The 15,344-nt window shown below is 42.4% G+C and overlaps 1 protein-coding gene across 2 annotated transcripts; it reads right to left on the reverse strand.

Moving 5' to 3' along the window:
- Positions 1-3,015: 3,015 nt before the first annotated feature.
- On the reverse strand, positions 3,016-10,142 carry ZBTB9 (zinc finger and BTB domain containing 9). 2 transcript variants are annotated; one of them, XM_072429432.1, is made up of 3 exons: positions 9,801-10,142; positions 4,610-5,799; positions 3,016-3,887 (listed from the first exon to the last, which is right to left on the reverse strand). In XM_072429432.1, exons 2-3 carry the CDS (start codon positions 5,788-5,790, stop codon positions 3,875-3,877), a joined length of 1,194 nt encoding a protein of 397 aa, XP_072285533.1. In that variant the 5' UTR covers positions 5,791-5,799; positions 9,801-10,142; the 3' UTR covers positions 3,016-3,874. The 2 variants fall into 2 exon arrangements, with proteins under 2 accessions (XP_072285533.1, XP_072285532.1); XM_072429431.1 differs by having other exon boundaries at positions 3,016-5,799; positions 9,801-10,140.
- Between the last annotated feature and the right edge of the window lie 5,202 nt (positions 10,143-15,344).

The raw sequence follows: 15,344 nt of genomic DNA on the forward strand, positions 1-15,344 counted from the left end.
ATGTACAGGAGTTGGGCATCGATATTTGCAATTATCCACAGGAGGAGCACGCCTAAAACATGAATGTAATGTATTTCAGCTTGCAAGACACTAAATAATGGCTGCATGGGTCTTCATTTTTCAAACTAAAAACATTCAAAGTAAAATTCCAGTTGATCCTGCCAGTAACGTAGCGTTTTTTTTTCTCAATTCTAGCGAGCTGATCTAAATATATATTGTAACATGGAGGCAAAGGGATCACCTGTGTTTTTAGGGAAAGTGTTGGAAGGGCAATATACCTGGGACTGTGGTTTCCTAAATATTACTGTTGAGGTGAAACCAGTTGTAATTTTTGTTTGTAAGTAACCTCTAAGTTTCCCTGCTGGTTGTTTAAAAATTTCTAGTCTGGGGCTGGTTTTATGGGGAATATGTAAGAGTATGGCGGGGCGGATTTCCAATTCCAGGTCCCACATTTTCCAGAGGCCCTTGGGCCTATATAGCACACCTGGTGCTGAGAAGCAGTGGCTGTGTCTATGAGAGCCAGTCTTTATGGGCTCTGTCTGAATGGAGAAGCAATGCTTTGGAAGCCAGCCTGAACAATTTGAGGCTATAAACCACCCCTACAAGGGAAGAAAGTTTGGATTTGTTTGCTATTTTTGATGGATAAATACAGGCATGAGCCCTAAAGAGACACCTGGGTTGTCTCATTGCCACCCTACCATTTAATGCGAATACTCCACAATATATATATATATGTAAATAATTGAATCTACCTATATGTAATAGAGATGAAAAGATGAAGCAGTGTTTAAAGCTGAACTAGATCCTTGGTTACTTACCCAGACTCATCTAGTTTATCAATACCCAGTCCAGAAATATGGTAAGATTTTACTCTTCAGTATTGCAGTCCCTGGTTTGCAACTCCTATTTTTCCCCACCTTCTTAATGGAGCTTTCTTTACATCCTAAGGCAGCCTTACTCAACAGGGAAACCCTTGAAATAACTTTGGGAACCTCTACTATAATTACTATACCCAGAGCTCACAGTACATTAATGTGGTGGTCAGTGGGAAGAATTCCTCTTAGTTTGCTGGCCATCAGGAAGATTGTCACAGATTGCCAAAAAGATCATTGGTGTCACTTAAGCTACGTACACACGTCAGATCTTTATCGCCCGATAATCGGCATCGGCCAATTATCGGGCAAAAATCTGCCGTGTGTACAGTCGGTGTCGTCCATCGTCCGGACGACCGACCTGCCGGATCCACGGACGATGGACGACAGCCGATCGTAATGAAAGTGAAGGGGAGAGCGCGCAGCAGGGTGCCGCTCCGTCGCTCTCCCCCTTCCCCTCTCCATAGAGCATGAACGGTGCTGTATGTACAGCACCGTTCATGCATCGTGCACTCCCTTGTCGTTGGAAAGGATCGTGAAAGATCCTTTCCAACGACAAGGGAGTGGCAGTGTGTACGCAGCTTAAGTCTGACCTGAGAGGCAGAAACTGCTCATTGCTCAAGGAACCCCTTGCAAATTCTGGAGGAACCCTGGCTGAGAAACGCTATCCTAAGATATAAACTGGAGTACAGTGTTTATGTTCAGCAGCTTGATCCACCATGGCGGACTGACGAATGACACCAGGGGACCGCTGTACATATCAGACCAGAACAAGTGTTCACCTGGGGTGAGAATATTTGGGCGAGTGTACCTAGAGTAAGGCTGCGTACACACGTGCAATAATTGTCGTTGGAAAGAATCTTTCATGATCCTTTCCAATGACAAAGGACTGCACGATGCATGAACGAGTGCTGTACAGACAGCGCCGCTCTGCACTTTGGAGAGGGGGGAATGACGGAGCGGCACCCCGCTGCACTCCCTCCCCTTCACTTTCATTACAATCGTTCCTTGTTCGTGGATCCGCCAAGACGGTTGTCCAGAACAACGAGTGCTGCACACACACCAGATTCTTATTCAATATCAGCCCTGAAGTGACATCTGACCTGTGTACAAAGACTTAGTCTTGTTACCCTAAAGCTGCATACACATGTGCAATTCTTGTGTAAGATCCTTTCCAACGATAAGAACAGCACGATGCATGAACGAGTGCTGTACATCTCTATGGAGAGGGGAGGGGGAGAGCAACGGAGCGGCACCCTGCTGCGCGCTCTCCCCCTTCCCTTGCATTAGGATCGCTCGTCGTTCACTGTTTGTAGATCCGCCAGGACGGATCCACGGACGATGAACGACGTAAGCTGTACACACGCCAGATTCTCGGCCGATATCCGGCCGAAGCCGATTATCGGGTGAGAAAAATTTGACGTGTGTACGTTGCTTTAGACAGGAAGTGTTACTGACAGGATAAACAAATATAAAAGAAAACAAATGCAGCCAACAAGACCAGTAAACTGCAATACCTTACATTTCGTCACCAGTTTTGTGCTTTAAAGCCAGCTGCCTGCATATCTTTTACCATGCATTATTCATCTAAAAACAAGACAATAAAACTTTGCATTTGATAAAACAAAAGACAAGCTCATGTTGTGCTATTTGCACAAAAAAGGGACACTTATTCAAGGCCAGCAACCAATAAGACTTGTACCCTTACTGCAACACCTCCTAGGAAGCCAGAGGGCATTCTGAATACCTTAAGCAAACTATACACTGATTAACACAATTGGGCTGGCACAATCACATAGAAGAATGGGTTTAGATTTTTGTGGCTGAATGAAAATAGATTCCCTGTTGTCTTACTGGTCTCTGAGGGTGTTGGAGGCTGCACTTGTGTGGACCACCTCTGGGTTCATAGTGCAAATGTATTCTGGAGATTTATCACAGCGGTGGGAGGGAACCTCAGTAGTCTGGGCTGTATCTGCAGCCTTAACAATAAAACTTAGCAAACAATCTTTTAACAACAAAACACGTGAAACTGAAGCCAGGGCTGCCTCCCCTCCTGCAGGTTACAAAATGCAAGCAGCCCATCCCCAGGCATCACAGAAATGGGTTAGATATTCCTGAAACCGTATGCAATTCAGACCACATATGGTACAATCAGCAGTTTTTATTAAAAAAAAGTAAAAAAATATCTGGCACGTAAAGTGTGACATGCACAACATTTTGGCAGTTTGCAAAATATTGTACATGCTACCTCAAACAAAACATTTTTCCTCTCATCCAAATGTGATTTCAGAAATATTTTTCAGCTTGGTGGTGAGAAGCTATAACCAAGTGGTCCAAAAGGGTCATTGTCCGTATCTGTCTATCATTTATTTATTGTACAGCACTGCGTAATATGTTTAATAATATTAATGTCCCATTTTTCTATTATTATAATAACAACTTGTATTTATAAAGCACCAACATATTACACAGCACTGTACATTAAATAAGGGTTGCAAATGACAGACAGATACAGACAGGGACACAGAATATCCCATCATGCTTGTATTATGGCCCAACTTTTTAGTAATCACCCAAAAACAGCCGAGTGGTTACTGAAAACTGCACCCAGCTACAAGGGGCTGGGGAGAACGCTGGATTTGTTCTGATTTAGAATTCCAATCAAATCTACAATGACGATCACTTGGGCTGCTATTTATAAATTTATTGATAAACGGTCTTCTTTCTGGAAAAAAAATGATATTATTTATAAACGTGGCTACCGGTTTAAAGATGGCAACCGCTATATATATATATATATATATATATATATATATATATATATATATATATATATATATATATATATATATATATATGTATGAAGGTCATTCTGAAGGTCTTAAGCAGCAATGGAGACGAGTGGGGTTTGTGAGTCTATCGTGCTTAGGTAACGCAATGCTCGGCTACTCTGCTCAAGTGAACGGAGCTTTTCTGGATCAGTTTGGGTTGCTTATAATCAATCATTGAAGATCACTGTAAAAAAAAAAAAAAAATCCTTTTATCGATGTGGCATAAAAGTGTCGAAATACAAAAAAAGAGATTGTAACATATGTGGGCGCCATAAAACATTCCACCATTCTTTTATAGGTGAGCACATAAACATGTACATGAAGTCTATGATTAAAAGGCTATTTACAGCTTTCCTATGTTGCAATTTTTTCAGTTCTAGTTAGTTTTCTGGCTGTTTAGTTCTCGTATACTACATGACAAACTTTGTCAACATACAGAATGGTTCAAGGGTATTGTCAAATCTTCAGTGTTAGTCATAGACGATACAATTGCCATTTCTTCTCAAATGGTGCAAAACATTTCTTTGCATTATTTTATATTAGGAATAGGATATAACCATGCCTAAAATAATCTAGAATAAACCAATGTGGGCCAGTCCTACGTGATATGGAGCACAATATAGCACATTGAAACATACAGTGAATCCGGGGAGGTTAGAGATTAAAGGCATTCACCCTACTACGAACTTATTGTCAGCTCTACAAGCAGTAATGGGGCTACAAAAGTACTTTCCTAGGTCTACAGTTCCTGATAAAGAGAACACAATTCTTTTAGAAGGCTAGTGTCAGTATTTTTTAACAGAAGGCCCCATTTTTAAAAATTCTGTCCACAGGGTTCTGAATTAAAAAAAACAAAAAAACAAAAAAAAGCAGAGTTAATTATAGGTCCAGCAAGCTCCCGCCCACCTCTGTCCTTTGCAAGCTTCCTTATGCTTTTGGTAGCAGGTCTCTACCCGGAATTTGCGACCGCAGTCTTCGCATGAATATAGGTTGCTCCCGTGAGTCTTCATGTGCTCTGTAAGGTGGTGCTTGAGTTTGAACTTTTTGTTACAGACGGAGCAGCCAAAGGGGCGCAGGCTAAAGGTCAGCATGATGTGACGATCCCGTTTGGGCTTCACTGCAAAACGTTTCCCGCAGAGGCAGCCAAATTTTTTCCCGTCTGGGGCAGCCACAAGTTTGACGGGAGCGTGAATAGTCTGGGCTTGAAGAGCGGGTGCGACAATCTCATTACCGTGCAGGTCCAGCGGTTTAGAGATGGAGAAGGAGGGAGATTCTGGTTCGGCATATAATTTGTTTGGAAGACATATAGACACGTCAGAGGACGAAGGAGGGGACGGAAGAGGCACTACAAAGCTCAGCTCTGAAGGGAAATCCGCTTTCATAGTATCCGACTCCTGCTTAATCTCTGACACCTCAAAAGTTTTCAAAAAACTGCCATCCTCATCTACTTGCTCCTGCTTGAGGAAGATTACATTGGGGCTTCCAAGCGAAGAGGAGGACGAAGGAAGAGAATATGAGCAGTTTACACCGCTGGATTTTAACTCTTCCTCGTCTTCTTTCTCTTCCTCAGAAACCCGTACCTTGATTACATCTTCATCGTCAGAGTTCAGTGTGACCACCGTAGGTTGCATATCCTCTCGCGGGAGCTGAAAACTACTGCTGGGTGACTGGCTTTCACTAGCTCGGCTCGACCAAACGGGAGTACACACTTGCCTCTCTTTAAGAAGTTCACAACATCGATCTACTACTTGCCACATCTGAAGACCACTGGCCACCAAGAGATGGGCAGGCAAGGCTTCCATTTCAAGGGACAGACTTCCAGAATAGATAAGTTGCAGAAGGTTCTCAAAGGCATCGGGCTGGATGACAGTCGGAAGTACCAGACAGTTGGTGTCATTCAGGAGAAGTTTGTCGTGGAAGTACGGGGAGGACGCGGCCAGGACTGTCTTGTGGGCTCGGAAGATGCGGTCTTGAACTTGGATGGATAAATCGCAGAATTTCCCCTCCAATCGCTGCTTGTTCAGGGTATCTAAAAGAACGGAGCTGTAGTGGGGAAAGTCCATCTGGACGCTCTCACTGCCAGGCATGGTGACCACCTAAGAAGGAGAACATTAGTTAATGAGAATAAATCAATAATTACATGGTATTGTCCAAAAACAGCACAAGTATGAAAATAAATACCATTGACAAGGATGTATCTGAGAATTACCAGGGCATCTACCAAGGGGACTGAGAGTACAGTATTACAATGGAGAAAAAATGTTTTACAACTATTATGTTAGAAAGCTGCAAATAAATATGATGGCATTCAAGCATTCAGATTCAGGTTAAGTGAAAACAAGCTTGGAGCACGTGCCAATTTTTGGGTCCTACCAGGAACCTTCATGTGGCTTCTCGCCAGTGGACCAGAGAGCATTTGTGCCATGTCTCATCATCTGGTTTATCAGCCCGCCAGGCTGGCAATACATTCCAGCAAAACAAAAGAATGCTGCACCCCTGCAAAGTCTCATCCTGCTGTACATTGAGGTGTCCATGTTGCACAGAAATCTAAGAGCAGTGCAGCAGCATTGTCACCCAAAGGAAGCTAAACTCTGCTCACACTTGTGATCAAAGTAATTAAATGATATAGGGTTAAAAATTCAGGAGATGGACAGCATGGATAACTCAGTGGCCAGCACTCTCATCTTTGCAATACTGGGTCCTATGTTCCAATCCTGGGTGCTGCCATCTTGGATACCCCTTGGTAAAGGTAAGGAAGGAGCTGGACCAGCACAGAAAAACACTCCCAGAAAAACAAAAGGCTATGATATACAAGGAGACGGGGTTGTACAAGGGAGCTGACTAGTCACATTTTCCGGAATTTTGCAAAAAAAATTAAAAAAATTATAAACGGAAACATACTGCAAAAATTATCCGGATTACTTTTTTTTTGTGCAATTCCTTTTACGTTGGTGACAGGATCTCTTTAGGAGAGCAGTTAGTTTACTGATGGTAGCCCTGCTACTTTTCCACATAGGGTGCACATGTGCCCCCTACTGACAGTATGACAGTAATACAAATGACTGAAAAATGCAAAACGTACAATTTTTAGGGCCGCACAGGACATTAGCACATGTTTATGATGGACATTTCACATTCCTTAATTGAGCCACGCTGGTGCACCACCTGGAACATTTCACTGACCACCCGGCTGTTTTTAGGTGGTTACTGAGGAGTTGGGATACAATACAGGGGCTGCCACCCACCTACAGCTTCTTCCCATCTAGCTTAAAAAAATTTCTGGGTTGAACACTGAGTAGGTAATGGTATGGACACATAAGGCAAGTACTGCTATGTACAGGGTGTATATGGTACGGTAGGTTATGGTATGGACACATAAGGCAAGTACTGCTATGTACAGGGTGTATATGGTACGGTAGGTTATGGTATGGACACATAAGGCAAGTACTGCTATGTACAGGGTGTATATGGTACGGTAGGTTATGGTATGGACACATAAGGTAAGTACTGCTATGTACATACATATGGTACGGTAGGTTCCAGGGTGCTGACAACGCCGGGGGTGAATGGCAATTGGTGTTGTCAGCAGGGCAAGGGATCTCCTATTTACCCAGGGTCAGGCTGTAAAGTTTGCATTCACATGAACATTCACATTTATAGATTGGTGGTACACACACTGTGTATACAAAGTACCCCGGCCTGGTACCACACACACACAATGTGTACAGTACAGATGCAGCACCCAGCCAACCAATACAACACAAACACAGAGAATACACAACATATGGAACGCACAGATGGGATTGTTTATCAAAGAGCAAAGTGCAGCCAAGTGCAGCCACCGGATCAGTCAATCAGAGTTCATCTTTCATGCAGCCATCATGTAATTGGTCACTATGGATTGTGGCTCTCAGCACCACACAAACTTGTGTTATAGTATGGGGCAACAACTACACAATAAAAATATAATCACAGGGGCAAAGGGCCGACATCACCGCCAGGACATGAAATCATTCCCGGGGGAGCGGAGAAAATGCAACATACACAATATGGGGCAACAAAGGAAAATGGCAGAGCTCAAGTCCAAATTCATAATAGCAATGTCACTGCCTTAAATGAGTCACAATGGCTCAGAATTGATATGATTGTGAAACAGCTGGGAAATATTAAGGTTGACAAAGCACCAGGACCTGATGGATTACATCCACGTGTCCTCAAAGAGCTGAGCTTGGTTATTTCAAATCCGTTATTTCTAACTTTTAGAAACTCTTTAGTCACTGGCAAGGTACTGATGGGATTGGAGTAAGCCCATTGTGGTTCCTTAGCAAAATCATTACCAGGTAACTACAGACCCGTTAGTTTAACGTCCATAGTTGGAAAGGTCTTAGAGAGTTTGATAAAGAACCACATAGAGGAGTTTCTGCTAGAAAATAATATTATAAGTGATAGTCAGCATGGCTTCAAGAAGGACAGAAGTTGTCAAATGTACTCTATTTTTATGAGGAAGTAGGTAAACAGGTAGACAGTGGAATAGCAGGTGATATAGTGTACTTGGACTTTGCTAAAGCATTTGACACTGTACCCCAGAGACGGTTAATATGCAAGTTAGGGTCAGTAGGTTTAGAAAAGTCATTCTGTAAATGGATAGAGAACTGGCTTGAAGACGCCATTCAGAGAGTTGTAATTAATGATTCATACTCTGAATGGTCTAAGGTTATTAGTGGTGTACCTCAGGGTCCAGTGTTGGGACTTTTACTGTTTAACATCTTTATAAATGATATAGAGTTTGGGATTTCTGTGTTTGCAGATGACACCAAACTATGTAATGGAATTAAATCCATACAGGATGTCTATAATCTACAAGCAGACCTGGATGTACTGTTTGATTGGGCAGCCAAGTGGCAAATTACATTTATTATAGATAAATGTAAAGTTATGCACTTGGGAGGTAACAACATGCATGCTTCATACTGTCTAGGGGGAATACATTTGGGGGAGTCAGAAATGGAAAAGGATCTGGGGGTTCTGATCATAGACTTAATAACAGCATGCAATGCCAAGCTGCAATATCTAAAGCTAGCAAAGTACTTTCTTGTATTAAAAGAGGAATAGACTGCAGAGATGGAGACATTATCCTGCCCCTGTACAAAGCATTGGTCAGACCACATCTGGAATATGCAGTCCAGGTTTGGGTACCAGTTCACAGAAAGGACATTGTGGAATTAGAGAGAGTGCAGAGAAGGGCAACTAAACTAATAAAAGGAATGGAGGAGCTCAGCTATGAGGAGAGATTAGCTGAACTGAATCTATTCTCCCTTGAGAAGAGACGTATAAGGGGGGATATGATCACTCTGTATAAATATATAAACGGCCCATATAGAGAACTGTTTCTGATTATTCAATTTAAGATCATTACAAAGCACAAGGGGGCGCTCTTTGCGTCTGGAGGAAAAGAAATTTAAGCTCCGGATAAGGAAGGGATTCTTCACTGTAAGGTGTGTGAAATGTGGAATCGGCTCTGTCAGGAAGTAATTTCAGCAACTTCTATAGATTGCTTTAAGAAAAAGCTGAATGATTTCTAGAAGCACAGAATATAACTGGGGATTAAGGATTTAATGTAAACATACCAGTGACTGTTGATCCAGGGAACATCCGATTGCCTCATGGAATCAGGAAGGAATTTTTCCCGTTGAAGCAAATTGTACCAGGGGTTTTTTTTTGCCTTCCTCTGGACCAACTATGTCCATAGGAGTTTAAATCTGGGATATATTTCCCTAGTGGTCGAACTTGATGGACCTATGTATTTTTTCAACCTGACTATGTAACAATGTAATTACACACAATACAATACAATACAATACAATGTGTACACACAGACACACAATAATGTACAAGGAGACACACAGTGTAATATATGGAGACACAATACAATATCATACAAACACAGACACACACACAATACAATATTTGTACACAATGTGATATTGTTGTGTCTGTGTCCCATACAATGCAGGCTGGATACAATGTGTGGGGAGCACACAGACGGGTATAGGGGGATGGGAAGCTCAGTACAATACACCGGGACCGGGGCTCTCACCTCCGCACAGCTCGGGCCTCCTCCTCCTCCCTTACAGACACCGCCGGGCCAACAGTCACCTGACCCTCCGACACTACACACAGGGGACGATCATCAGCTAACCCTGGGAAACAATACAGGGGACAAGATCACCTAACTCTGGGACATCATCAAAAGGCCAATCGTAAGCTAACTCTGGGATTCTAAGCAGTGAACAATCCTGGGAAACTACAAATAGGTTAACCCTGGGAAACAATAGATGGGACAACATTACCTAACCCTGGGGAATCATAAAAAGGACAATCATAAGATAACCCTTGGAAATGACATAGGGAACGTTCCTAGGAAAGTACAAAGGGGACAGCCGTTAGCTTCCCTGGGAACAATAGAGGAGACATCATCAAAAGGACAATCATAAGTTAAACATGGGAAAATACTAAGGGACAACCTTTAGCCAACCCTGGGAAACAATGCAGGGAACATTATCACCTAACTCAGGGACATCATGAAAAGGACAATCATAAGCTAACCCTGGGAAACCACACTAAGCCTGAGCTTGAAAAACTACAAAGGGACAACCATTAGCTAACCCTGTGAAATAATAAGGTGACAATATCACTTAACCCAGGGGGACATCATAAAGAGTAAAAATTGTAAGTTAACCCTGGGAAACCACACAGGTAAAAATCCTGGGACAGTCACCCTGGTAAGCCATACATGTCTGTATAATGTACAGCTCTGTGTAATATGTTGGCGCTATATCAATACTGTTTAATAATTATTTACCATAATGGGACAACATCACCAAACCCTGGGACAAAGGGGACAACTCTCAACCCTGGGACATTATACAGGATCATAGTTACATAGTATGTCAGGGTGAAAAAAGCCATAAATCCATCAGGTTCAACCCCTAGGGAAATAAACATATCCCAAATATAAAACACTATGGACATAGTGAATCCAGAGGAAGGCAACAAAAAAACCCTGGTACATTTTGTTACAACAGGGGAAAAAAAAAATTTCTTTCCTGATCCCCTGAGGCAATCGGATGTTCCCTGATCAACAGTCTCTGTTATCTTTACTTTAAAACCTTAATTCCCAGTTATATTCTGTGCTTCTAGAAATCATCAAGCTTTCTCTTAAAGCAATCTATAGAACTTGCTGAAACTACTAAGTGTGTCTTCTTGTTCTTTGTAATGATCTCAAAGTGAATGATTGGGAAGAGAATTCTCTATATGGACCGTTTATATATTTATACAGGGTGATCATATCCCCCTTATACGTCTCTTCCCAAGGGAGAATAGATTCAGTTCAGCCAATCTCTCCTCATAGCTGAGCTCCTCCATTACTTTTATTAGTTTAGTTATATTGCAGCTTAGCATTGCATGCTGTTATTCAGTCTGTGATCTACCAGAACCCCCAGATCCTACATTTCTGACTCCTCAAATGTATTCCCCCTATACAGTATGAAGCATGCATGTTGTTCGTTCCCAAGTGCATAACGTTACATTTATCTATATTAAATGCCATTTGCCACTTGGCTGCCCAATCAAACAGTACATCCAGGTCTGCTTGTAGATTATAGACATCCTGCATGGACTTAATTCCATTACATAGTTTGGTGTCATCTGCAAACACAGAAATGGTACTTTTAATCCCAAACTCTATATCATTTATGAAGATGTTAAAAAGTCCCAACACTGAACCCTGGGGTACACCATTAATAACCTTACACCATTCAGAGTATGAATCATTAATTACAAATCTCTGGATGCAATCTTTAAGCCAGTTCTCTATCCATTTACAGATTGACTTTTCTAAACCTATCGACCCTAACTTGCATATTAACCATCTGAGGGGTACAGTGTCAAATGCTTTAACAACCATCATCCAACCCTGGTATATCACAACGGTGACAAACATTACCTAACCCTAAGAAACAATACAGGGGACAGCATCACCAAAAATTGGTTCTGCACACAAAGGCAAAACATCACGTAACCCTGGAACAACCAGTGGAGACTACCATCACCTATACATGGGGAACAGGACAGCCAGCCAAAAAATACAACAAAAAACTAACCCCAATATCAGCTTAACCTAGAAAACAACTACAAGGGAAAACAATCACCTAACCATGGGATATCACACAACATGTCCTAACCCTGGGAAAAACCCTGAGGCATTTATAACCTAACCATTGGAAACAGCAGGATGGAGAACCATCACATACTTCCTATTGAGTCAACAATCCTTATCTGATCCTGGGATTTGACAGAGAGAACAACCATCACCTAACCTTTCTACACCACTAAAGAGACCCACACCAACCAACTCTGGATCACCACCATGGGGAGGGGGCAGTTATCACCATCCACCATCCCTAGGACACCACTGGATATAAGTAGTACAAGGGACAATGGGAAGCACAGATTCCAGTAGGACTAGGGGGTTTCTGTTGTCAGTGGCTCCTCTTACTTTGAATCCATCTCCAGCCAGCAGCTCTGTCCATGAATCTAATGGTTCTCATGTTGTGTCCACTTCCTGGTCTACATCATGAGACTTCTTGCAAACCCACCCCACCTAAAAGGGTTAGAATCCACAATGACTCCATCTGCTGGTGAAAGCTAAAACATCATCCTCTGTTTCTCTGCTGTAGCACTCCCTCTGGTGGTGGGCATCAGTACCTACTTGTTACATGATCTTCCCTATATAGGTAAGTTACCGGCAGAATAATGTGAACAAGGAGATCACAGTCTCTGATTTCCAGTCTCCAGAGTGTCTTTGGTTTCCGATCACAGCTTTATCCTGATTATCTTTAAATATGACCTTGCTTCGTGTATTGCTGCCTGTCCTTGGCCTTTCCTGACTATGCCTCTGTATCTCACATTGGTTCAGCAACGGTCAGTGATCACCAGGCTTGGCATCTGTAAGGATTGCAACATGGGCACCAACTCCCAAAATCCATTACCCCTTGCAGGGTGTGCTAGGTTGGTGTCGGAGAAGCTGCACCTTTTTCATGTTCCAACCATGAAAGCTGGTGACATACAGGGTCCACCACTCCACCAGCATTGCCACACTAACTTAACGTGAGAAACAACCAAAACCTACCCTCTGGACACCACTTGAGTAACAATTATTTCCTACTCCCATATTACAATGAAAGAGAGAACCACTAACTACGCCCGAACATTGCCAGAGAACCATGATGTCACCATGGTCCACATTCCAAGGGCTGCTTGCACCATGCTCTGGCATACACATATGTGACTGATCTGATATCAGCGTAAATATTCATGTTATGCTTTTTTCCAAAAAAACATCTTCTGGTTGTCAGAACCCCACAACCCCTGATGTGTGACCATAATGTTATGTCTCCTAATAAGCTTAACCTCAAAGCCTGGTTTCTTTGCATCAACTCCTATTCCTGGGGATTTTTCAATCTATAAGCCTATGGGAGAGTTAGACACTTTGCCAGGCTTCTATTGTTATTTTGGTCCCCACTGGTGATATTCACCCCTTTAATCCTGGTGACCATTGTCCCTAAGACAGAAATGAACGGAAATTCAACAATTGAAGTTGTTATCAAATCCATAAGTGAAGAAAAACCCTCCAATGGCATCACCTGTTCTCTGGGGACAACTCACAGGAATAAAATACCTGTTGCATATTAAGCAAGACGCAAACAGCAAAATAAACCCAGATGATGGGGGTGAGAGAGCAAAGGATCAGGGACTCAGAGGTAATGAGGGTGGGAATATGACAAATGTGACTCAGTAACAAAGAAGCTCCACAGTAAAGCCTAACTTAATGTTTGTTTGGTTTTTTTTTATGTCCCACTATGGTCAGGGCTGCAACACTGACCATAAGTCTAAAACTGTCCCCTGCTTAATGATTCTTTTTCTGCTGCATTCCATTTGTATCAATGGAACAAACTTTACCCTTGCAGTACCAGGTATTTACCACAAGATGGCCTCAGTATTTTGCCCAGCATCTTTGGAGGGCTACAATGATTTATTTCCTTGAATACAGCCACCGCATCAAATAGCTGATAAGCTGATCAACATAATATTTTTGTTTTTGGGGTCTATATGCTTTTTAAAGCAATTCTGAAAAGCAATTTTCAATGTTTTTAAATTGCAGCCTTCAAACATCACAGGTCAACATGTCATTTTCATCAGATATAATTGTATATGGCCTCTGTAGTATTTTTTATGTGGATTTCAAATCTGTGTTCAGTTTTGCGAGTCTAAATTTTGTGATGTAGCTAATTATTTATTGTGTGAAATTCGTTATAAATAGCCTTAACATATTACAACATTTAACAACAGTTTTCTTTTTTTAAGGTTAGAGACCGCACTAACTGCGATTGATGTCATCATGCCTAGAAATTGCCTTAATGATCCAGACTGTTTCTGTTACGTGTGTGGTTCATTCATGACGAATGCACAACGTCGCCAAATTACTGCAGAACTTAAAAAGATATACATATTATATTTTAGCTGTCCGCTTGGTGACCAGGATAAATCTTGGGGTCCACATGTCATCTGTACCAGTTGTTCCAACGGACTGTGTGACTGGCTAAATCGGCGTAAAGCAGCAATGCAATTTGCAATCCCGATGGTGTGGAGGGAACCGTGAGACCATCCAATCGTTTGCTATTTTTGCTGCGTCACACAAAAGGGATTCTCAGGTAAAACTAAGCACAAAGTTGTATATCCCAGCCTCGATTCTGCAATTAGAACTGTTCCCCATGATGATTAATTGTCGGTTCTGGTACCGCCACATGATGGACTTGCTTCTGTAAGAGGTGATGATGAATTCGCTGGAGTTGCAGCCAGTTACAACCCCGAATCATCTGATCCTGACTACTTGGCCGATGTAGATTCAGAACCAGAGACCTTTACACAAGCAGAACTCAATGATCTCCTTCCTGATCTAAATCTCTCCAAAGACAAAGCAGAACTTCTTCCTTCAAGGCTTAAACAGAAGCACTTGCTTGCAAAGGGTGATTTTAAAATTTGATCTCGCGGCGAATTGGGCCGTTCTCGCTTACCGAACATGTAAGCGAGAACGGCCTGTGTAAATTCGGCCATCGAGATCAAAGTTTTTTGGACCTGCAAGAGCAATCTCTGCTCCCGATTGCTTTTGCAGCCCTGTAGTATGTGTTCTTGGATTGAGAATCTCTATCCAACACAGGAGTACTGCAGCTAAGCTTATCATAAATGAATGCAGCCGTGGGAATCATCCTGTGATGATTCCCACGGCTGCATTCATTGATGAGCACAGCTGCGCTACTCACACTGACAGGAGTACCGCGGCTGCATTTATGAATCCTCCTGTGTGCAATCCCCAGGTAGTAGAGGTTAAATGAGGGAAAGCTCTCATTTAACCTCTAGTGCCCAGGGATCGCATACAGGAGGATTCCCACGGCTGCATTCATGAATGCATCCACGGTACTCCTCCTGTCAGTGTGCGATCCCCAGGCACTAGAGGTTAAATGAGGGCTTTCCCTCATTTAACCTCTAGTGCCCGGGTAATGCACACAGGAGGATTCCCATA

The sequence above is a fragment of the Pyxicephalus adspersus genome, chromosome Z, assembly GCF_032062135.1.
Source record: "Pyxicephalus adspersus chromosome Z, UCB_Pads_2.0, whole genome shotgun sequence".
Lineage (NCBI taxonomy): Eukaryota > Metazoa > Chordata > Amphibia > Anura > Pyxicephalidae > Pyxicephalus > Pyxicephalus adspersus.